The following is a 24,727-nucleotide window of genomic DNA, read 5'->3' as shown; positions in this document are numbered from 1 at the left end:
ACATAGCCCGGGGCATAAAAGGTTTCAGCGGCCAGAACACAAACAAACTCATTTGTAACCTGCCATGACACACTCCAACACGCACACACACTCACGCAGTCACACATGCACACACATGCACAACAGAAAAGCCAAGTAACATTATCCCTCTGTGCTGTTAGATGGATCAGACTGTTTATCAGAGGCTCTCCACCAGCAGACTGTAGAAGGATCACAATGTCAGCAATTGATTTTATGGCAATCAATATAGATACCTATTCAGATATCTATTGATGCAGTGTAGCAGGGATAGTCCCAGCACAGGCAAATGTCAGGAGTTCTGCTAAACAGTGTTTTCTAGGTCATAATTGGACTGAAAGGTGCCTAAACGAAATTAGACGGTTACATAAAGTTTACTTAACTGAGCTAAAACAGTGCTGAGTAATAGAAAAACTGTTAACAGTTTTGAAACAGTTTTTCCCCCCTATCAGGTCAACAAGCTTCTTAAAATAGGATACAATTTGTCTTACATAAAGCAGGATAGATGGAGCATCAGAATAAGAATAACAAGCAACCGAGAAATGGCGATGCAACACAACAGCATATGCACACTCTGGTTTATCAGCAGTAAATAGCCAGTGCCATGTTCCCATGCTCTTTAATCATACTGATGCATGTACACAAATGCACAATAATGTACGTGCACGCATGCACTCACACACACATTCTTCTTCTCTATCTTCCACAAGCAGTTGAAAACACGCCCGCGCAACACACGCACCCTCGTTCGCACATATTTTCTGGGACCAAAGGAAGAGCTGACTGCAACATTTTTCTCCACTTCAAAAAAGTAGCCAGTGTCAAAATGATAAATGAGGGATCATGAGGGAGAGCGTGCATACTTACATTAGACTGCACAAGAGCTTGGAGAGCTGCAACAGTATGGACGAACGCTGGATTCAGATGGTTTCAGCACTGGTTTAAGGCTGTTATTACGCAGCAGGGGACGACATGCAAATTGCATGCCAGGGCAGTGATTAGCAATGTGAAATTACTATCAACATAACAATAACATTTTAAACACAACCGATGTGCAGGGTGTGTGACATGACATTAGGAGAGGCTGGATAGGGAAAACGTTGTGTTCCTTATACAGGTGTTGGCTGGCAAAAGGTTGATTGTTAATTTCCCGAAGGTGAAAACAACTCACAGATGTGTGTGGAGAACATCCGACGGGCCCTTGTGACTGCTGATGTAGGGCGGCGAGGGGGTATTTTCAAACATCATTTATAACATCATTTCAGCATCAGTTACAAAATGGCGGTGGGAAGATTGATGGGCAGCAAGGGCTGGTTAATATGCGTGATTGGAATGATACACAAACCCTGCTGTTTCTTGTTGTGAGAGTGTCAGCACATACTGGATTTACAGGATCAACATGGATTCCAATAAAGCACATATTGACATACTAGCATTTCTGTCTCTGTTGTTTTTGAACAATTATGAATGTGGCTACAAGTCAACCTTTGTTTAGCATGTTTTTTTGCATGTATACCTGGTAAAATGTCTTTTCGGTCTCATTGTATTTGTCTTCAGTTTTATATCTTTTGCTTTTATAAACCTTTAGAAGATGATTTTGGTGCGACAACAGCGGGTCGTAAAAACCACCACAAGGTTTGCTTACAACAAAACTGTAGCACTTCTCCAGATAAAACAAGAAAGGAAAGCCCTTGCAAAGTTACTGCCCAGCTCACCCTCAGATCAATTACAATGTAATTACAATAGCAGACAGAAATACAACCTGGGTCTGTGCTCTGTCTGCACTGATAACTGATAGATAAGCACCTGAGGGATGGCTGAGAGAAGCACCTGGCCAGAAACGCATCTCAATGCTGTCAATAAATTACTCTGCTGGGACCGTTCTTTTCCTTGGTAAGGCTACACGATCGGCAGGCACCGGCCAGAGCCCAGCCTCCTGTGCACTCCATCTAGCTGTCCGCTGGGAAAGACAAGTGGGGGGAAAAGCAGCAGTAGAAAAAGCCCTGGCTTGCCACCGTTCCTCCACCACACATTTGACTTTCTGGGAGCCCTCCGGTAACCCTGCAAGTTGGTGCAATTTCAAAACCCTGATCAACCCTTTGCTTATCAAGAGCCGCTCAGAACTGAAATGTGTGACACCGATGCAGATGTGCCAGTGATCCGCGGTCAAAAGGATGAGCGGGAGAGCAAGTTTCACTGCAGAAAGTGCACAAAGACAAAGAGATCAGCAATAAGACAAAGAAGTGCACTCATATCGACTGCTGTCAGTTAGGAGCATGTTAAGGAGTGTATTAAGGATTAGAGGGGATTAGTCATATCAGATCACTAAAGGGTTATCAGTGGTCGCAGCTCCACAACGAGGAGCTCCCGGGCTCTCCGAAACAAGCACCCTACCAGCTCTGTGTAAGCCCTGATATTAACCCATTAAGTAAGACGATTTATGAGTTTGGAAAAATAATTAAGTCTGTGATTTTTATTAGGAGCTTGATTGAGAGCCTCCTCCCCTGTGTCTCGGCCCTACCAAAGTTTACCCCCTCCAGTGAGCAGGGACCCTGCTCCAAATATTACCGTGATTTAAGATGCAAAACCAACACACATTAAAACAGCTCAGAGCTTATTCCATGCGCGCTTCCACACAAAACCAATTTAGTTTCCATTGATCGCTTTTCAAGCAATTAGATTTCCATTGATGGAAAAAGTAGAGGCTGCTTGTATGAGACGGGGAGGGTCAGTGGTTGGGTGCTGTGATTTGCACGTTTATTCGGGCCATTTGACCACCTCCTCTAACCCCTGACAGATCCCTGGCTACCTCCCTCCTTCCCCTATACCCCTTCCATATCCCCACCTTCCAGACAACAAATAATTCACCCAGCATGAAAAAATGCCTGGCGTCAGATTATATATCCGTCTTTATTTCCGATATTGCCTCTTTGTTTCTGCAAACTTGGCTGATTTTCTAAATTGTGGAGTATTGACTGTTTCAGAGCCTGACCAAGCGAGTCTGATGTAACACATTGGAGGTAATGATATCCCAGCGATGATACCCCAGCGAGGGGAGAGGCAGTGGCTGGGGCAGTACTGGATGATGGCCAGGCCCTGTAACCATTAGTCTCCTCAGGAGCCAGAGTCTATTCTGTTCCAGCATGGCAGGGCTTGCCATCAGCACAAATAGTAACCCAGCTCAACCAGTGAAACCACCAGAACCCCTCCCATGTGCCTGGCGCAGTCACAGATGCCATCAGGAATGACTTCCTTTCATACAGTACAACCAAGGTCATTCCTCGTCTTTCTGGGAAAAAAAAAACCTACCACTTGCTTAACCCTAAACTTTCACACAGCTAATGGCTTTTAAACGTGAACGATTCCATATTCAGAATATGTCGTAAAAGGTGAAAGGGTGAAAAGTAGATTCAAGGTATAAAATAGGAACACTGAATGCCATTAATGTGAAAGTAGGGAGTAATTCCCAGCATGCTCCCAGAGGAAATCCACCTTTCGCCAAAGCCTGGGGATTTTGACAAATGCCTTTCTCAACTCCAGCAAAGGAGACAAATGTTGCATTTAAACAGAAATACTTAATTTCCGCTTTTGGTGACTTGCAGCAGATATCATTAATCAACAGAGGCCTACCACGCTCAGTGAGCCTGTTAAGAACCAGATGATCGCCCTCTTCCACTCAATCCATCAAGTATGATTGGAGAAAGAAAAGGTTCAAAAATTTTGAGTTGTACCCATGCAGGAAGAGTAATTACCCTTTTGCCAGTTGCTGAGGTGGCCCCACAACACCTCGACTTACTGTTTATCATGCACCAGATTAGTCATGACGGTGTCAGCGCTGCGTGACAGTACCTCCGCCTATGTTCCCCTTACTCACCGCACTAGAAGACAAACAAATATGACATACGAGTGTCTCGAACTTTTAACAAGCAAACTTAACTCAGGATCCAGGAAACACAATGACCTCCATGTTATAAAAAAATCTGAAAACACTGAGGTCCCGATTTTGAAGGATGGCATCTCTGCTCCATCTTTAAAGACCAATCTGTTAATCTTTGTCATTCCTTCACACTGTCACATCACCCAGTTGCTGTGCCTTTGGGAAATTATTCACTGTGTCCTTTTTGATAATATGCATTGAAATAGGTTTTTAAAGGTGCTATGTGCAGCATTTTGAACATTAATACATCATTGTCATTTTAATTGTGATACATTTGTTTACCTCACTCGTAAATAAATGAGACCATTATAGCCCCTAGTGCATGCCACTAAAAGTGTTTGTGGTAGTTGTTCTAAAAAGTTAGCACCACAGTACTTCCAGGTGTTGTTTGCTTCTTTAGAGAGAGCTTATTTTTTTCTCCTAGTTGAAGAGGAGAAGTTAGTAGAAAGCACTGGATTAATCGGACTCAGTGGGGCGTTTTGGCTCTCTGCTTGCACAGACACAACAGGGTCTGCTTTCCTGTTTAATGTTGTAACATCACTGTAACTGATCAAATAAAAGTCAAACAAATAATGGCCAGTAGCTCACAAAAGCAAGATAAAAAAAAATGAGGTAGGGTGGAAATACCTATACTATAAGCTTATATGGTATGTTTAGTATGTCCAGTGCTAACTTCAAAAGTACAAGTGTCACTCTAGTTTTATTTATTATGTATCGATTCCAGTCTACTGTTTTTTTTAAAATCTCAAATAAGAAACCATGAAATGCAAAGGTTGCAACATTAAAAACCTACCCAAGAAAGGAGCGATGATGCTCATTGAGCTACTGGAGCACATCTGTGTAGGAAGGGTTGAATATCATTGACAGCAGCTTAACAGCAATCCAAAAACAGTATAACGTGTGTGTACTCATGGAATCAGTGCTGGGGAAATGTACGTTCTTCTAAATGTATCAATGACAACAAGTAACAACTTGGAGGAAGTCTTGAGTTGGTATTAAGTGTGCTGAGGCCTGTATCAAAAGCTTAAGGTAAATCCCGGCAACCATTATGAGAATTCAGGGTAAGCAGACTTCCAACCAGATCAGGTTTTGACCAAACAATACAATTTTCAGCAACTTGTAACTTCACTTTTTGAATACAACTTTGAATCATTTGAAACAAACACCAATTTATTCATTTTTGGTAAATAAAACTAACAATGCCTTCAAACAGTGTAAAATGAATCAGGGTATCAATTTTCTCAGTGATAGGCTTGTTTATTTCTAGTAATTGCACCAATTTATTAAAATTAAGGTGGTAATGTTTTTTGGATGGTAAATGTTACATGCAGTGTTGTTAATGAAATTAAAACACACACACACACACATATACACACAAAGAGGACAAATTGTCTGTAAAAGAGGAAAGGGTAGTTCATAACCCTCAAGGATGAATAAACCTAGAGTTGCATTTAAAATGTCCGAACATGTTGAGAGTCAGACGAGGACCGAAGTGCAGAGGCAATAACAGTAAAGCAAACAGGCTGCTGCCTTTGCACCACTGCTTCTTGCCTCCCTAGTGATACATGCCAGAGATAACAGCTTAATTTCAACCTCAGCACTTTTACTGCACTGTCCGAGGCATTCACTGCATCAATGTATCAATGTACCGCTATGCTAGTCACTCTCCACTGCGACAACTCACAATTTTTCTATGATGGAAGCTTTCACAAAGGTGCCACGATTTAGCTCGCACATGAGCTGCCCTCCTCTGATGGCTTTGGTCTTTGGAGACTCTGCTGGCTGTTTGTTTCTCAGAGAACAGGTCACAGGGCAGACTTTTGATTGAATCCCCCACACTGTGACGAGTGAAGGGGGTGGAATCGTTCTTGATTTTGCTGCAGAGGCTCTTCCCTCTGCAAAACATTTCCTCCTTCACTTTGAAAAGCAGCTGCTGGTGCTACTTCAACAGTCTGAGAAAAAAAAAACAACAACATTAAAGGAAACACACACATAAGGAGCTTGAAAATCTTTACATGTATAGCGTCAGTGACTGAGTCCAGTAAATCATGCGAGAAGAAGAAGAAGAAAAGGCTTCAGTTGTTTTTCACGTTTAATAAGCAAGATCAAATCTGCAAAATGATATATTATGCACTTCAATCAACAAAATAATGAGTAATATACTTCAAAAATGTATTATATGCTCCAGAAAACATAATTACTCAAAAATGTTAGGGAATACACTTCAAAAGGATTTTAACCTTTAATTTAGACAAAAGACAAAATGACTGATACTCCTGGTTGAGGGCCACAGAGCTTGTCACAGTGATAAGAGAAGATTCACTAAGTGAAGATTCTAATACGACTTGGTTGAGAGTTGACATGGTCGGGTCCCAAATTACGGTTCATAAACATGTGAGTTTTTCCTAAATCTAATTGCTAAATTGTTGACTTTTTAAAGCTGCAGCTTGACAAACAAACAGCGTTTGAACCGACACTATTCTCAAAGCAATTAACGGTTAAATTTGAAATGTGCTAAGATAGATTACACTCATTGCAAACCCTCTGTCAATTTGCATTCATTCTCATGCTCCCAGTGTAGCAGTAGATTCTACCTCACGCTGGCTGGGATTTCCTCAGAAATCCTGAACCTGCCGAGCGCTGACCCTGCACAGCAGCGCGGTGAGCACAGACTGTTATTAGCACTGACGTAAAGAAGGCAGGACCGTGGCTGCCCAGGACACTAAGGCCACCGAAGTATCTGGGCACCAGGGAAGATCCACCTTGTTGGGGCGTCACAGCGAGAAAGCGGCCACATCACACATCACCTCCATCTGCAGGGGGTCAGCGAGGGCAGTGTTTAAAAGGGCAAACACAAGCTGAATAATGAATATGTTTTGCAGCACATTTCTCTGTCCTCCATTTAAAATAAATAAATATTCACCTACAGCTGCCTGGATTGTTGAGATGCCATTCCACAGGGTCTTATCTCAAACAGAGGAATGCCTTTTTTACATGCAATACGTAACTGGAAACGGCATGCTCTTTTCAGCACTCCTCATGCTCACCATCCTCGGTTATGACAGCAGATCCTCTCATGCATCTTACACGAATAATGATCTTGCAACAAAAATAACACAGCTACCTCACACTTTCACATAGGGGAGAGCTGTGGCAGCGCTAGTCAGGCACGTCTCCTGTTATCCATAGGGAAGGCAAAATGAAATGTACTTTTTATCATGTGTCATAAACGTGCTTCACGCCTTCCCTCTCCCTTTCACTCATATCCATGTTGAATCTCCCGTCAAAAAAAATACGGCAAATGTTGTAATTACGTGCCAAGTATCTGCGCCTTACATGGCTCAAGGCCGGGAGCGGTCCCGGGCCTGATATTTCAGTTTTATCATATTTTAGTTTTATTTGAGGATGGTAGCGGTGCCGTGCCTCCAGTCAGCCATAATTGAAATGAGGGAAGGAAGATGTAGAGGCTGTGTACCCCACTCCTTGTAATCAAGCCCTTAGCCCTGTGTGCTTTGCTATTTTTCAAAGTGAAATATCCTTGCAATCTTTATAGTAATATGCAGCGAGTTCTCTTCATGCCTTAGCCTGTAGGTAATTAGGCATGAGAAAGTGTACTTTCTACATGGGGAAGAGCCATGCATTAAGAATGTTGAGGCTGCAAACTAGGCCTTCAGTTTAATTCACAATCACAGACATAACAACGTAAGCCTGGTTTGTGACCAATAAATTGTGCCTTTTTTTTTTTTTTTTTATGAAAAGTGACATCATTTCCAAATTTGCCATGTGGGCTGCAGTGGTGGAAGAGGTTTTCGGGCCCCTTACTTTAGTAAAAGTAGCAATACAACAGTGTAAAAATAGTCCATTACAAGCAAAAAGGCCTGCATTCAAAATGTTACTTCATTAAAAGTACAAAGGTATTAGCATCAAATCATCCTCAAAGTGCTAAAAGTACTCATTAAACAGAATGGCACATTTAACATGGATGTATATCATATTATTAATTTATAATTATTAATGCATTATTGTGTTCATCTCATTTAATGTTGCAGCAGGTAAAGGTGGAGCTAGTTTTATCCTCCTTATATGCGTTTAATTTGAATTACTCCTGGGTAACTTGTGAATTTCCCACCAGTGATCAATAAAGTCCCATAATCATACTGTATTTTTGTATTAATCTGGTTTTGAAAAGTAACTAGTAGCTAAAGTTGTAAAATAAATGCAGTGGAGTAAAAAGCACAATATTTGCCTCTAAAATGTAGTGATGTCAAAGTATGAGGTAAAGTACAGATGCCTCAAAATTGTACCAAAGTACAGTAGTTGAGTAAATGTACTTAGTAACTTTCCACCAAAGGTGGGCTGTATGTGAGAGTCAAATGTTGGGAGGCGAATAGTGAAAAAGTAAAGCTGGGGGGTACCGATGGAGAAGTTGATGTATGAGCCCTGGTGGCTGAGTTTGTTTGAAGCGTGGAGCTGGGCAGGTGATTTGAAGGCACCGGCTCTTTAAACTGCGTAATGAGCCAGGGAGGACGCTGCCCAGCTCCCCTCTTACTATCCACCACCACCAAGCAGACCCGGAAAAATCATGTCAAAATGATTGGGGCACAATTTGTTAGTGTTTTACAAAGTTTATGAATCAATGATTCTAAGCTAACATAATTACAAGCTAAGAAAATTAGTTATTTAAAGCTCCACTAATCAAAATTTTGTATTATCGATGATCAAAATTTGTGAATTAGTTTAATTAAAGGAGAACATGAGACAATAATAAAACCCACAGAAAGTTATCATGATCGCTGCAGCTTTTGTTTTCAGCTTTAGTACTTTAAAGTGAGCTCTCATAATCCTCATAGGATCAGTGAAAACTGCTCTAATAAATCAACTATACATTACCTGCCCAACACCAAATTAGAAAATGAAGTTACAAACTGGAGGCTTAAAAATATGGAACATATAGCCTTTAAAGAACCGGATTTTCTTCTCTGGAGTTGGTGGACACCAAACCAGAAAAAAAAGAAGAGTAGACTTTTTTATTACTGGATTCATGAGGTGGACACACACCGCAGTGGCGCTCTCTGTCTGCCACACAAGAAAACTTCATTTGCTAAAATACATACCCCAGCTCTTAAATTAATACACCTGTAAGTTTTTGTTTTAAACTACAAAAGTGCTAGCTTACATGAACATGTAACAAACTGTATCTATCACCAGATTGGATCCCTATCTTTTAGGTCATTGCCATAAAAAAACCTGTTATAAAAATAATTCTGGCACAGAGTATGGCAGGGTATAAAGCTGATACAGTACTTTTAGAGTATAGTACCCTAGCTTTAAATCAGCTGGCGAGTTCAACACTCTTATAAGTCCTTGACAACTTACTACAGTTCAAATGCATTGCAAGAGTCCAATGATCAAAACAGCCACTTTGTTTTAATTTAGCTGCAGCTGGATTTTAAAGGCTTCAAGTTTACTGTGATTATTTTATCGCAGGGAGTTTGCATACATGTCATATCCATTCATATATTCCAGTTGCATTGCAGGCTTCCTATGGTGCAGGTGTCAAAAGGAGCACGACACACACAGACTCCACCACCTCAGCATCTGAAATGCTCTAACAGGTATGTACACAGAGACGTATCAAGCTAAGTTAATACAGATACTAAATGTGTTTACATAAAATGTATGACTCACTGAAACTGGTCTTTAATTTTTTATTTTTTTTTGCTATGCTGAACATAACACTGCAGCTCAATGAAGAAGCAAGGAAGAGGGGGCACGAGGAGGAGAAAGATGGGCTGCAAAGCCTTCTATGTAGCGTTTCATTGGTGCTGATAATATATAAATGCATGCACACATGGATGCTGCTCGTAAATGAACAAACACATACATCAATTTCAAAATCCAACACATTTGAATTTCAAGTGCAATGGTGCCTTTTTCCCCTCTTCTTTTACGTTATGTCTCATTTCTCTTGTGGAGACATAAAAAGAGGGGGCTGCGAGGAAAAATTAGAGGGGTGGAAGAGAATAAATGCTGTATGGAATTTGAGATTATGTATTTGGTTTGTGCGTTTCACTCGTGTTTAAATCAAACGTGTGGGGGCTGTGTAGCCCTGGGCTTGTTGCTGGTGACAGTTTCAGTGTTTCTAGACCTCTCTCCTCCCCCTTTTCAATGACAGTCCTGAATTAAGAAGTGGGGTGGAATGGGGTGTGGGCTTCTGGCGGAGGGCGAATTAAATAGTCACTCTCTCTCTGTCTTTCTCTTTCTCTCTCTCTCTCGTACTTTCTCTTTTTTTCAGTGGCGTTTAAAATCAATTCATTCAGTGGACTGCTGACACAGCCCGGCCCAGAGAGCCCAGGATTTATGGCTCCCTCTAATGGGCATGCTCTGAACCAAAGCCCTGCCGTCAGCACAATCCTGCCAGCTACCCGTCCGCCCCACTCCCTCACTCCATCTAGCTTTTAAAGATGCAGGCACCCGTCTTGTTCCTCCCTCTGCTTCTCCTTCTCCCTTTTTTCCACATCAACCCTGTGGTGGTGGCAAAGAGGCCTTGGAAACACACTTAGGGTCCCGGTGATTCATAATGCTACAGTATTTACCATGACACAATGCAGAGAAAATGAGCTATACTGCACGGCACTTCTCATCTTCAATTTTTAACACTTTTGGTGCTTTATTTTAGTGGTGTTACAATAACTGATAACAGAGGAGGTTCTCTGGCCTTGTTAACAAAAAGCTTTTCTTACAAGTGGTGCCTCACAGAGCAGGGAATAATGTCTCTATTTATATCTGCAGTGTTTAGGAAGAGCAGAATCTCTGTAAAACAGTCAACTTCAGTTTTAAAAGTATAAATCTTTGACATGTCATTTGATACTGGGGCAAACATTTGGCTTCAGTTGTAAAAAAGAAGTTGTACTTCAGTGATAACAGCACTTAAAAGGCAGCAGTTAACACCTCATGGCTCAGTGTAGAGCTCCGACTATTTATGAAACAGAGAATTTAGTTTTTTCTAAATGGAAGAGAAATTCTATAACTGTGTCAACATCAGCTTAAATCACAAATTTGATTTGTTTATTAGCATTAGATCATTAAACTCTGTGCAAATCTTCCTAACAAACGATGCTTCCCAGAACTGTACCTAATACTTCTCTATTACTTTTTCTGACTGGTGGAATTTAAGATTTTTGTAGTAGTGCATCTATATGTATTCATATATTCATAACCAAGTCTACTGTCACAGGATCTGAAACAATTTATGGCACAAGAGTAAGAAGAAAAAAACCCATGACTGAAAACACTCACCCACAAACCCAGCCAGTGTAAAGATATATAAAAAAAGATCATGGCCTGAATTGTGAAGTCACTCCTGTGCAACACTTGGTTCGAGTGAGAGAGTTGAGTCTCTCCATTTGAGCAAAGTATGTTTCTCTACTGTATTTATGTCTGTGACATTGTTTGTGTACACTCAGGAAAATATGCTATGCTGCTGTTGACCCTGTTATAGCCTCAGGCAACCCAGCAATTTGAAGACAAATACAAGCCTATACTTCAGCCTCAGAGTCTCTAACGTACATCTTTGTCCATATTCCAGGTCTGCTCTGTAGCCTGTCAAGGCGTTGTGGGCTCTGAATTAGCCTCTCATTACAGCAAAGCTCCGGCTCCCTCTAAAGTTAACCATAACTGACCATTTGGCAATGCATGTAAAATCCAGTCATGGTCCCCGGCCGTCACATCCAATTTCAAAATACATTCCCCAAACCCCCTAGAATCTCCATCTTTCTCTCTTACTTAACTTCAGCCTTCTCCTTGTTTCATAAAATATGATCGGATTAAAATAGATTACACACCTTGTTAGCAGAGCATTTCATATTTGATACAGTGGTGCTTTCAGACAGGCACCCTCCTTCATGATTCAAAGCGATTGTGGCCTTGTTCTCTGGCCTATTTGTTTAGCAAGCTCTGCTACATCTGTGGGCCTTTTAAGTGAACTCACTTCCCTGCAGCAAAGGCAAAGATCAATACCCACACCTGTAAAAAAAAAAAAAACCACAAATGATGCTCAAGGATTTTCTCATTAAGAACAGAAGATAAGACAATCAGTAACAACTGTACTGTATTAGAAGAAATTCAAAACAGGAAGCAGCTTTTATGTGCAGATCTACAGGGCTACAGGTGAGCGGTGAAATATTTAACACCGATTAGTCCACTCCAGCTTAAACTAAAGCTTTTCCACTGTCTTGATCATAAAAGAGACAATGGTATGCAAATGAGGTATTATAAACCAAAAGAAGAAAGTAAGGGTAAATCGCTACTGTACTAAGACAGCGCAGATGTTGGAATAATACTGGGTAGCATATCCTTAAAATGGAAATAATACTCTCCCATTTACCATGAACAAAGTCCATGTAAGAGGGTAAAATGTAATACTGTTCTTGAGGAATGTAATTATCATTTAGCAAGTCCGTGAGATGTGTTTGACAGAGCCTGAACTGCATGAAAAACTCATTTTCATTTTTCTTATTACATCATGATTATATAAACATTCTTAACCAGTGGCCACAGCAGCAGCAAATTGCAAATTAGCTTCATATTGCCAGTTTTTAGTGGAGGCAAATGAACAAGCACTAGAACTCCAGTGTTTATCCCATAAATCAGCCAAATGCTGCACCTGTTGAGAATGTAAATAGCTGAGGATGTTTGATTAAACTCTTACATCAAAACATTTGAAGAGCTCTTTTTCTTTTTTTGTTGTTTATTCTCCTGTTTTCTTCTCAGCATTAAGTTCATTCTCTCCTCCTACACCCACTACAACTGGAGTTTCAATGGGTGGTGACGAGGGAGACATAACACCCACCAGCTATACGTGGGGGCACGGGAGGTCCATCATTACCAAGCCACAGTGGTGATCACGGCAATAATATAGAACTATAACGGAGCAATTAGACTAATGGAAAACGTCCCTATTTCTCCCGGTGTGCTGCAGTGAGACACACTGCAGGCCCCACAGGCCCCCCCTGGAGATGAGGCTGGAGATGTGAAGTGGGGAGGAGGTAATGGTGGAAGCCCATTGATCCTCACCGCCACCTGCTATATGGCTCCGCGGAGCACGGGCAGGGAGGCAGAGGGCTCCATCTGGGGAGAGATCACATTGGCTCCTGGGCTCTCAGGCATATGGATAAGAGTCTTTCTCTAGTCTTCCGCTACTTAACCAGCACACATTAGCACAATATGGCTGGATAGGGGAGAGTAAGGCGTGCATACATACAGGCTTTATTACAGTAAGGGCACATCCACATGAGAGGCCGTGAAGCTGTTTCCTCAAACTCTGGAGCTTTTGGCTTTTAGTGTGAGGCCAGGTGAGAACAGGGCTATTCAAATAACCATACTAAAAATGTGTCTCATTTCCAAATGAACTACGTGTGGGAGTGGAAATGAAATTCAAAAAAAATGTACAGAAAGTAGTCGCAAAACCAGAATGACCACCCGAGACAATGACAGCATCTCATATGCCCCAAACATCCTATATTTACCACAAGGAATTTCAACTATTGGCTGTCGGCATCAAAGACAGAAGAAGGTGACACTGGGCCGATGGATGGATGAGTGACCACAGAGTGTGGTGATACTGTCTCAAGGGCTGAAAAGCAGAACGTTATTGCTGTGCCTGATTGATATGTGTCGCACCTCTGACCACAAACAGCTTAACTGCTGGATGTATGGTGTGATGTGCCTAAAAACCACACCCATCGGTGATGCCATAGTGTACTGACAGATCCTGGAGTACAGTTCTACATCACTGCCACAAGTTAAGAGTGGAGATCAGCAAGTACAAGAGACAAATGTTTTCTTCCCGTAAACACTGGTGTCTCTCTCCTCCAAGCAAAAAGAACTTTCTTAAAAACCACAATCTTTCCTTAAACCAAGGTGCCTAAACACAACTATGCCTTAAATGTAGCAGATAAGAAAAGGCTGTTATGAATAACTTTGCCATAGTTTGCAAAGGCACTGGCGAATGGTGCGTCCTGCTGAGAGGGGCGTCAGATCAGACAATAATTATGCGTCATTTTAAAGAACAAGTAAAAACAATCTGCTTGATTGTTTGGTCTGGAGAACCTGTTGTCCACAGCAGAACAAAGTATTCTATTTGTAATGGGTAAGAACATCATGCACAGAGAAGTTCACCATACTCAAAATCCAAAAATCAGTATTGCTCTTTTCAGGAAATGCCACAGATTTGGCAGTGCTCCAGTTAATTGATAGCCCTCTTCTACATTCAAATACTGCTGAACAACAGTGGGAAGTGATGTTGGCTGCCCTGGATCCATTGAATTTCTCATAAAGAATGCACAATGTTTTATAAGTAAATGAGAAAGGAGAAAATAGGCCATGCATTTGTAGATCATGCTCCATTTTCTATCTACACCTGGATATATTGGCTGTTAATGAGTTTTGGGAGCTACAAAACATAATATTCAAAGCGGGCTGAACAAATTCTCATTTGGATTTTTGCTGGTGTCTCATAGCAAATCGAACACTTTGATTCCAAGCACAAATATGATCGGTGTGAACCCAAACAAGCCAAACTTTTTCACCACTACTCGATCCAAAGGAAATAAACCACAAGTACAGTAGGAGTGTGACAGAGAGGATTTACAGAGCACAACACACAAACAAGAAGACCTAAAGAAGATGCTGAGAGGCTGACCTGCCCAGCTGGGGGTCTCCATGTACAGGTAAAGCCGGTCGGCCTGACGCTGGGTCACTCGACTCGCTGCTGCTGCCACAGGTGGTGCTGAACCCTGTAAAAAGGGGAAAAATAAAGCTCAGGTTAAACTGCATTTCATTGTTTGCTTGAGAACAAGTGAGTTACGCAGCTGATAAAATAACAGGTAATTTATTTGTCAGTATCAGATAATGCTAAGTACAGAATTTTTACTTCCATTTTAAGGTGCTTTGTACCTTGTACCCGTACAGTTCAGGTAAATATAGGAGGTTTAACTCCACTACAGTGCTGTAACATTCATAGTGTACTTTTTAAGATCTTCAACTGAAACACATGATCATCCTGACACCACTGTACAGACTAAACTTCCCAATGGGACAAAGTACGCGGATAGCAGTAGGTTGAATTTTTCTGGCTGTAAAACTTAAATGCTGCATACACATAAATGTCTCATTAACATGAACTCATAATCTGAAATATGGTGTGTATATTAGGGTAACACTGTAAAAGGGGCAATTGAGCATAATTCACATTTACTTTTGGTACACAAGTGCATTTAGCTGAGAGTACTACTGCACTGACCTTCCTGAGTTTGACTGTGAATGCCAGAACTTACTTGTTTTAAGTATTAATACAATCTGAGACTTTGTATTGAAGGAATAGTTCAACATTTCCTGAAATACAACAATTTGATTTCTAGATGTATTCTCAGTACAACTCTTATGACTGTGTTAAGTATGGAACTCCAGTCAGGACATGGAAGGACTGGTAGCAGGGGAAACAACGAGCCTCAAAGGACAAAAAACACACATAATCCATACACACCAACAGAAATGGAAACACAACAGTTTGTAATTCTAGGTGGCGTTACATGCTGGAACTATATGGTGACAGTTTATGCATCGGCCCAACAGCTGCTGTGCAGCTTCTCCATCTAGTATGGGCTGTAGCTGGTGAGTGCAAGTTTGTGTTTTGGTCTTTGTGCACACCCAGTTGTAGCAAACCTAGTAACCTCACTGTGACTCCAAGCTGTTGAGTGCTAAGAAACAGAATAGAAATAGAAGCATTTATAGGAAAAATGAGCTGAACACATTATTTACACCTTACCAAAAAAAGAAAAAAAAAATCTTATTTTCAGCAAATTTAAAGACGTGTTATTATTGGAATAAATTAGTGCGTAGATGTTTATGAATATACAATTATTGCACATCACCTACAAACATGAATTTGTTTGTATTTAATCTTGTGAGCGAGCGTTACAACCCCCGTATATGACTGTTACACAGCCCATATGTCCAGCACATACATTTCAGCACTACAGTATGATTATGCCTCAGTGTGCGACTGTTCTCATATAGCGGCTGGTGTTTCTGCTGACTTCTGTATCTTCGCAGGCCTCAGGTTGGCTGTTGCCCAGAAGCCCAGCCGGTGAACCACAGAGAAAGCGCATTGATTTCATCCCAGCAGAAATCCCTTCCCCCGATACCCGCCTCCCTACCCCACCCCACACCTGATTAAGCATTTGCAGGGAGCCATGCCAACACAATTTGTCATTTATCAAAAGTAATTAAAAGCAATTCCTTTTCTTTTGTTGATTGGGAATTGACTAACTGTTGAGTCTGTGAAAACGGGAGAATAAATAAAACAGGGAAGGATGAATTTTACATAAACTCAGAGGGAAACATAAATGCTGTAAAACGAGGGCCAGACATCTGGCTCTGTGATTTCTCTCTACATGATTATGACTGCAAAACCGAAACAGTTGTTCAGTGCATTCTGATATATGACCCATAGGCAGTAAATAATATATTAGAAACAGCATATTGACTAGCTGACTTAAAAGGGTGTATTTGCACTTCATGTTGTGTGAACACAAAAGTAGGAGGAAAATACAAACACTGGTTGGTTACTTGTTAACAGAAAATGAAAAATGCTGCTCCCACTTGTGCCAAACGAGATATTTGAACCGGTAAATACCAACGTCTCAGTCTGAGAGGAAAAACAACAAGAGGTACAGTGAAGAGAGGGAGAGGAGCTGAAGCAGAGGTTACAGTACGTCTGCCCAATGAAACCAAGCAATACCATTTCAACATTACCGGTAACAACCTCTGAATGCACCATTACCTTCTATAAGGGCAGAATGAAATGTCAGAATTGATTCGAGAGGGGAGGGTTGAGATATAAGTGGGCAGCTAAGGTGGCCATTTTGTTTCAGTGGCCCTTTATTTGGTGTCTCTGGCTCATTAGCAGACGGGGGGGAAAGAGCCAGAAGAACATGAAGAAGGTGTGGGCGGCCATCATGAACATCTCTGGTGACAACACGTGAAATGGAAACAGCAGAAAACAAACACACACACACACCTATGCACATACAACAGGAGAAATCAAAGGAGAAAAAAAAAGAGGCATGCCGAAACGCCAGGGGAGTCGTTTAAATTTCCCACCGCTTTGTAAATAACTTTAGCTGCACAAATACCTGGCTTGCTCTGAGCGAGGAAAAAATTTTCCAGCCAACTATTTATTCTCTGCCAACAAATGGAACGGTTGCTTCAGTGAGACGATTTGAATATCCCCTTTGAAGGCTGTAGATGGACAAGCAATGCTATCATTGCCTGGGAACACAAAAATAATTGGGCAACGGTGGGAGAAGTCTATGTTGACATCTCTGCTGAAGCACAGTCCTACTTGGAATACCTAATTGAACCTCTTACTCTCCTGCCTTTTGTTTACATTCCTATTCATCATCAAAAACTCAATTACTTATGTTCCATAACATGAATGGTTATTAATGTTTTAATTACGCTTCTCCCCTTTAATCTTTCGCCTTGCAATTTTGGTGATATATGTCTGAACAACACGGTGGGCCCCCTGGAAATGAAAGCCAAATTAGGAATGTACGTATTGTATGTGCACTAGCACACCTTCTCCTGGGAGCCAGCTGACTGGGAGAGAAAGCTTGTCATAGTTTGTCTATACATGAGGAATTATGCCAGTTCAGTGAGCATGTGCTATTATATACTGTCTTTGTCTGACATGCATTTCCAAGCAGAAAGTTGACTAATCAGCTCTCAGTAGCAACAGAACAGATGAAGCGGAGGAAACTGACAGGAACAGCTGGGAAAAGAATTGCCCAAAAAACAAAGCAAACTACCTCAGGCCAGCTCTTCTTATTCTTCTTGTGAAAGGCTATAGGTATGACAGCTTTAGAGGTATGAAATAATGTTGGTGAGAGCCTTGAGGAGCCCCTGCAGAGAAGCTGAGAGGGTCCTGTACTGCCTCAAGCAATGAGTGTTCTTCAAGGCTTTTCCTCAGAGCACTTTTACAAGAGCACAAATTAGGTGTAAGGAATCCCTGTGTTGGCGGGTGCACCCAGCCAGCACACAGAGCAAAGGGGGGGGGGGAAATAAAATAAAATAAAAAAAAGGGACAGAAACTTGGATGACAGTGAAGAAACTGAGGGCATCATAAAGAGCGGAAAATAAGCTCCTACTTTCAAACATTTACAGCAGCTCAAATATCTGATGATACCTCTAATATCTTTTAATCTGTAATGTGAAAAATTAATCATCCCATTCATTATTTTAATAGCTGTCATTTTTCTCTCCCCAAAGTGATGATTTATAACCATTAAGCCCTGCGTAGGCTTGTGTGAGAGGGATTTATCGTAATGTTTGCACCAGGTAGCCTCAAACCATATTTCATTACTCTGACAAGCCATTAAAATGCCCTGGTGATTAAACAACAGCTCTGAGGTCAGTGTGTATGGCTGTTTCTTTACCCATGCAAGAGCGCAGCAGTACAGCCATGCAGGTGGGGACCCATAGCCTAACAAAGCCCTTTTCCCCCCAGTTCCCTCCAGAATGGCGATCGTAGAGTAGTTATAGATCTGTATCTGTTGTGCTGTGCGAGGGCAACAGGGGCAGATGAGAATAATGCACATAAGCCGCAATGAAATGAAGTTAAGAATGGGGCTATTATGGCCTTTTCTCCACAGAGATTTGACAGTGTGATAACTGTACACTTAGAGGGAGACCTCCAGCCTCGGCTACTCTTATATCCATCCATCTGTGATGTGCAGTCTGTTCCAGGGAGTTATTTTGTGATCATGCATCGCCATTTTCGATTGTCTCCCTTACTTCTATTCCACTTACTGATTTCCTACCAATCCCTGTTCCTGCAGAAACACCTGAGAGTAGAAGGGCAGGTCCATCATTGGCTGCCACCCCCACCACCCCCCATATTTTTTGACTGTTCAAATAATTGGCAGAAAGCTATTGCTGAACACACATTCCCAGCCCTACATTTCATTCATTCAGGCTGAAAGGCCCTAAACTGACAGGTGTGGTTAACCCAGTAAATGCACATATGTATAGTAAGTTTTGCTTTCAATAAAAGGATTTTAAAAATTGGTGAAAGTACAGGTGAAATTTACTATATCCAGACTTAGGCCTGTCTATGACTGCAGGGACACCCGTTACCCAATACCCAGCAGCTGTTCGTCTCACATGCATCAGGTGGAAGGAAGACGGTCCACTGCTATTTTGATAAATCCAGCTGTCTACACATGCCACATAACAGTGTAGGCAAACATGACCTGAAGTGTATTTTCACATTTCACATCTATTTGTGAGAAGAGATGGAGAAATGAAGCTGCTGCTGATGTGTTACTTACACTAAGCCTCCGCTGTAGATACACCGTAAGGCTTCATGTACAGTATGCAGTGCATTCACACTAAAAGTGACTAAATTCACTACATTTAAAGATACTGGTAAGCAGACTGAAAATGATTGACTTTGAGAAGGCGGGTGTGCAGTGATGTCCCTAAAGGCAAGGCCCAACATGAAGGAGAAAATAAATAAATCAGACAGTGATAAGACAAGTCCAGTAGTGTCTCAGAACAGAGAACAAAAAATGAAACACACTGTACTGTACTGTAGCAGTAGTAGCACTGAGTTGGGACAAAGCTACCATCTTTACTACTACCGTACGCTTAATTTTTGCTTCTTCTACTCCAGAAATCTTCCTGTTCACTCTCAGTGTAACATAACAGTTACTGTGGGACTGCTACCTATACTTGACATTTCACTTGGACGCTTTGGGCAGTTGGAATGAAATTTGGTTCTAATCAAAATTCATTGTTTTGTGTGGAAAGGGGACATCACTGTATTTGGGCAGTTACCTAACAGAATTAGGATGATAGCGAGGAACACCAGACAAATCCTCAAACTTTTTTAAAAATTGGATTAATATGGAATGATGTTATTTTCATATAAAAAGACTGTCCCAATTTTGTGGGTTGTAATGGAAAGATGTCACTTGAGAAATGGCAGGAGAAACAGCAGCCTGCAATACAAAATGGATCCCCCTTCAATCTCAGCGGAGGAAGCTGAATGAATAGCAGGCTGGGGAGCTGGAGAAGGATTTAACTCCCCTGCATATATGTTCATGTCTGATGTCCTGAGGCCAATGGGCTGGATTGATCACTGATACCACATCTGACAGTGACTGACAGCGCCTGTAATTGCTCTGTTTGCTTTGGGACAAGAGCAAACTATCTTGGTGAGAATGTGTAGATGAAAACAGAGGTGTTTCTCATTCACCTACAAGTCCAGCTCTAGATATTACATCATAGTACACAATGGTGATGGTCTCCCTGAGTGTCGATTAATGGATGAGATCAGTGTCATTTCTGGCATGAAGTTGTCATTATAAACATCTGCTGTGATTCCCTGTTGTAGTTCTCTTTCACACACTCATGCTTGTTTTCATTCCTTGCAAGGACTTTACACTGAATTACACTGGCACAACAACACCTACCCTAACCCTTAACAATAACCACGTCTTGCCTAAACTTAACCCCTGCTCTAATCTTAACCTGACCTTCAATGATATATAGCGGGGACCTTCAAGGAAGACCAAGTCCCCACAAGGTGAGTGTGTAAACCAGCTTCAGTGCTCACAATGTGAGCGATGCCAATCGCACACACGCACACAACTGATATTCACCACTCAATTCACCATTGTTTTCATCAACTACTTATTACTAGCTGAACTGTGCCCACACCAGGATGACATTAGATGCTCGGTCTGATTCTTGTTCAGATATTTCCTTATCTCAAACTTTTCTAACTTATGTAACACATGTACTATGGTGTATGATTACAGATGCTTACAGTGCATATGATAAATAAGAAAATATTGTTGTGTTGTAGCTTGCAACTAATTCTAACAATTTAAAATTTTACTGGACATAATCTGAACCATCTTTTAGAAACTGATATGTGTTGTATGTCAAATCTTAATATCTGAAGTAACTTGTAGCAAAGCTGACAGATGGATGTACTGTAATGAGTAGAACGTGAAATGGAATGGAGTAGAAGTTTAAAGTAGTGTAGAATGGAAATATATGAAGTCCAAGTACCTCGATTTCATAATGGTGTAAATGCACTTTCATCACTGCCAGTCACAATGGGTTAAAATATATTAAACAGCAGAAACATATAACGGCAGAGATTGTATTTCAGCTTGTGCCAGAGTCTAAAAACTCCGTGTTGTTAACATTTTACAGCTCCTGTTCCAGAGGGAGTGACATGATCATCACTGAAATTGCTTTCATAGATTTGAAAGCCTGAACTGAAAAATGGGACATACACTCTAAGCCATGATTTCTACAGTTTTATTTCTCCTCACTGCTGACGCTTGGCTCTGCTGTGAATGAATGTTAGTACATCCTGTTTGGCCTGCCGCTGATTGCTACAGCGATTCAACAGTCGACAGAGCGAAAGCTGTAGAAGGAAATTTGCATTCTGATGTGTCTTGTCTCGTGTTTGTTGTGTCCCTGATGAGAAGCACAACAAACAGTGCTAATTTGTAACAGATATCAACAAATTTCCAGCATTAAAAGTTAGTTACCACAGCATAAACGACAGATAATGTTATTTCTGCAGACAACCGTTGTTTCCACCAACCAGAAAAATAATATTTAGTATCCAGCTGTACCTCTGGATGCAGGACTGGGGGGTACTTATAATTCAGAATATTTTTTTTTGCAACTTAGCAGGTTCAGTTCAGATGGTAGACTCCTGATGCTCGGCCTTAGACATGAAACAAACTGCTACTGAATTGAAAGCAGTTCTCAGAGCTGAGGAAATTTGACTCCAACAAGAGTCTATTAAAAATTCATGTTCAAATGAACACTGGTGATGATGACAAGTTTCGCCATATTCTTCTTGAACTTTTAATGCATCCAGCCGTGACATCGAAGGCAAAATTAAATATTAAAGCTATTATCTAAGCTGTTCTCAATATTATCTAAGCTTAGGTCATGCAGTAATAATTATGTTACATAAGCCAGTTTTCATTTTTGTGTCAATATAATGATGAAACGTTGGCAGGTTTTTAGTTCTGCAACCTAAAATGAGTAACCTAATTCATATATTTGCAGCAGTAAACCCAACAATATTTTGTAGATTTATTATAGCAGTCCTAGATGGATATTGTAAATGTAAATATATGTATGATTTATGACTGCGGGGATGTAAATCATTTTAATACAGTGAATGTGAGAAGTAGTTCAACTTTTGGCAGAGGCCAGCACACACTCAAGGTAATTTTGTACATTGGTATTAAAACAAACAACAAACAGTAAATGATCTGCTCTGAATAAGAAGAATGGCAGGAAATCCGGTCCTTCCTAACCCAGATCACCACTGTTTACCCACCGGTGAGATGGTAAATACACTGGATGACATTTGAGGGAGGTTAGTGTGCTCAGAGAGCAAAGTGGAAGTAGAGGCTCAGATGAATTTGTCTGACAAATGCTCCTGGAGTATGTGTTGTCGACTGTGCTTCAGTGAGGCCCTGGACTGGGATTTGAGTCTGACTGAAGCCAAGCAAAGCATGCCAGATCACTAATTGCACAATTTAAAACCAAAGTCCCTGGCAGCTTGTCGTTTGAAATGGAGAGAAGAGCCATTGCTTAATCAGTGAGCTCAGCATAGATCTGCAAGGCTTTCCACTGAGGAACCCCAGTCGTACGTGGCTGAAGCTCAGTGTCAACAGCCAAAGCAAAGACAAAGTGATTGGCTGGCTGCTGCTGCGGCTGTAATTGAAACGTTTTATGAGCCGATGCATGAATGTGTTTGGATGGTGGAATCGTTGTACATCAAACATTGGTGCAGTGACAATGATTTTATTTTAATTTAATTGTTCGTATATGAGCAGGCAACTGTTGCTCACAGTTGGTGGTGATGAAGTTCATAGCAGCTATTTGATGTCTCTTAAAGGCATCGCACAACTGTGTAGCCATTGTGCAACTCTAATTCTAATTTTACATTCACTTGGCACTTAATTCTTATTGTATAAATTACTTTTTCCCTCTTCCGGTACATACTTGCAATGGGAGCAACCGGGGGTTTAGTGTCCTGCTCAGGTACACTTCAACATATGGAGTCAGGAAGCTTTACCATTAAGGCCAACACACTCAAGAGCTACAGTGGCTTCTACATGACATTAAACATCAAATCAACGTGGCAGAATTGTTTATGAAATCATTGAATTAAGTACTGTGAGGGATTAGGGCATCTTTGCATTCTACACATCAAAGTTGACTTTATATACATGCTTTTTTTTAAACAATTTTCCAAAACTCAGGTTCAACTATTCCAGAACCAGTGAAAAACTTGTTTCAATTTAACGTGCAAATTACTTTTTAAGGCCTGTGAGCTGTTCAGAAAAAACCTGCAATAGGAAAGACAGTCTCCATGATATATAACAAAATATATGTTTTACTGCTAGTACAATGTAAGACTATGGGGCATTAACTTCTCTATTTCCTGTTATAGCTATGTTACAGGTTCAGGCAATTCTCAGCTGGCTATTGGGAGGAGCTGTAAACATTATTACTATTGAGGCCAGGTTATATTTTGGTGATAACATTAGTGAAGAGGCAACTTACCCGTTGCCCCAGCGACATGAAACTGAAGCGGAGTTGTTTTTTGTTTTTTCTTTTAGGCTCAGGCCTACCAAGAGCATACACATATACACCATCAGGGAGACAGACAGAGGAAAGGGTGGAGCTGGAGACACACACATGCGCACAGACATAAAATAGGCACTCACATAGAGTAAGGAGGGGGGAAAAAAAGAAAATAAAAAAAGCACTGCCCTGAAGTCAAATCCACACTCGAGCAACATCTGTCTCTGATCTGGGAGCATTCTTGCAGCGGCGGCACAACAAGAGTGATGCGGCACTGAGGGCCATGAATTAAAAAGTCAATATGTAAAACCATAGAGAGATGCCATTTTGAAAAAGCGTTCCATCAATGGAAATCATATTAACATGATAAAGGGCAGATTGGGAGGCAAGGGCATTGATTCAGATGCTGCTCCGTGGCCCGTTATGTCCACCTCAAACATGTTAATGAATCGCACTGCAAAAACAGGGGTAGGGCAGGTTGATGGAGGTGAAGCACAGTCGCGTGTGAATTTTAGGAGGGGCTCACATGAGGGGAGAAAAGTTGGCTTTAAAGCAACAGGAGGATGCCTGGGAGCAGGCCTGTGGTGCCCTGGTGAGCTGCACCTCTGGGTGTCAGTCACTGTCATGGCATCACTGCAGACGTCTTTACTGCTCCTCTTGTCTGATCTACGATTTTTCACATCTTCTACATTTTCAAGTCTTTAAACAAGTTCTACAACTATTAAAATGCCTCCAAGAGGGAAAAGAGCTAATAAATCAGAAGCGAACGAGGATGTTGAAGCAGAAGAGGATTATAGTTCAGCGGCGCAAGTAACAGAGATGTTGAGTCAGCAGAAGCAGATGTACACCGCACTGTTGAACCAACAACAAGACAACTTCAAAGGTTTTGTGCAACTACTTATGGAGACAAATAACAAGAGACTTGACGACATGACCAGAGAAATACAGGAGATAAAAACGAGTTTGCAGTTTACCCAGCGAGATGTGGATGTGATTAAAGCAGCCATGGGTGAACAGAAAATACAAACCAAGGAAACAAGGGATGATGTCTACAAAACTTGTGAGAGTCTAATA

At 41.2% G+C, this 24,727-nt stretch overlaps 1 protein-coding gene across 12 annotated transcripts in view; it reads right to left on the bottom strand.

Moving 5' to 3' along the window:
* Positions 1–24,727, bottom strand: part of LOC109962837 (RNA binding protein fox-1 homolog 3-like) — a 483,365-nt gene that overhangs the window by 179,375 nt on the left and 279,263 nt on the right. For all 12 annotated transcript variants that reach the window (XM_020604885.1, XM_020604886.1, XM_020604889.1 and 9 more), the window contains one exon: positions 14,658–14,751. In XM_020604885.1, coding sequence (XP_020460541.1) covers positions 14,658–14,679 — 22 coding nt within the window. In that variant the 5' untranslated portion in view covers positions 14,680–14,751. The remainder of the gene's footprint in view (positions 1–14,657; positions 14,752–24,727) is intronic.

This window comes from Monopterus albus, unplaced genomic scaffold, assembly GCF_001952655.1.
Source record: "Monopterus albus unplaced genomic scaffold, M_albus_1.0 scaffold68.1, whole genome shotgun sequence".
NCBI lineage: Eukaryota > Metazoa > Chordata > Actinopteri > Synbranchiformes > Synbranchidae > Monopterus > Monopterus albus.
The sequence above is the reverse complement of the archived record's forward strand: the minus strand, read 5'-3'. Positions and strand labels throughout refer to the sequence as shown.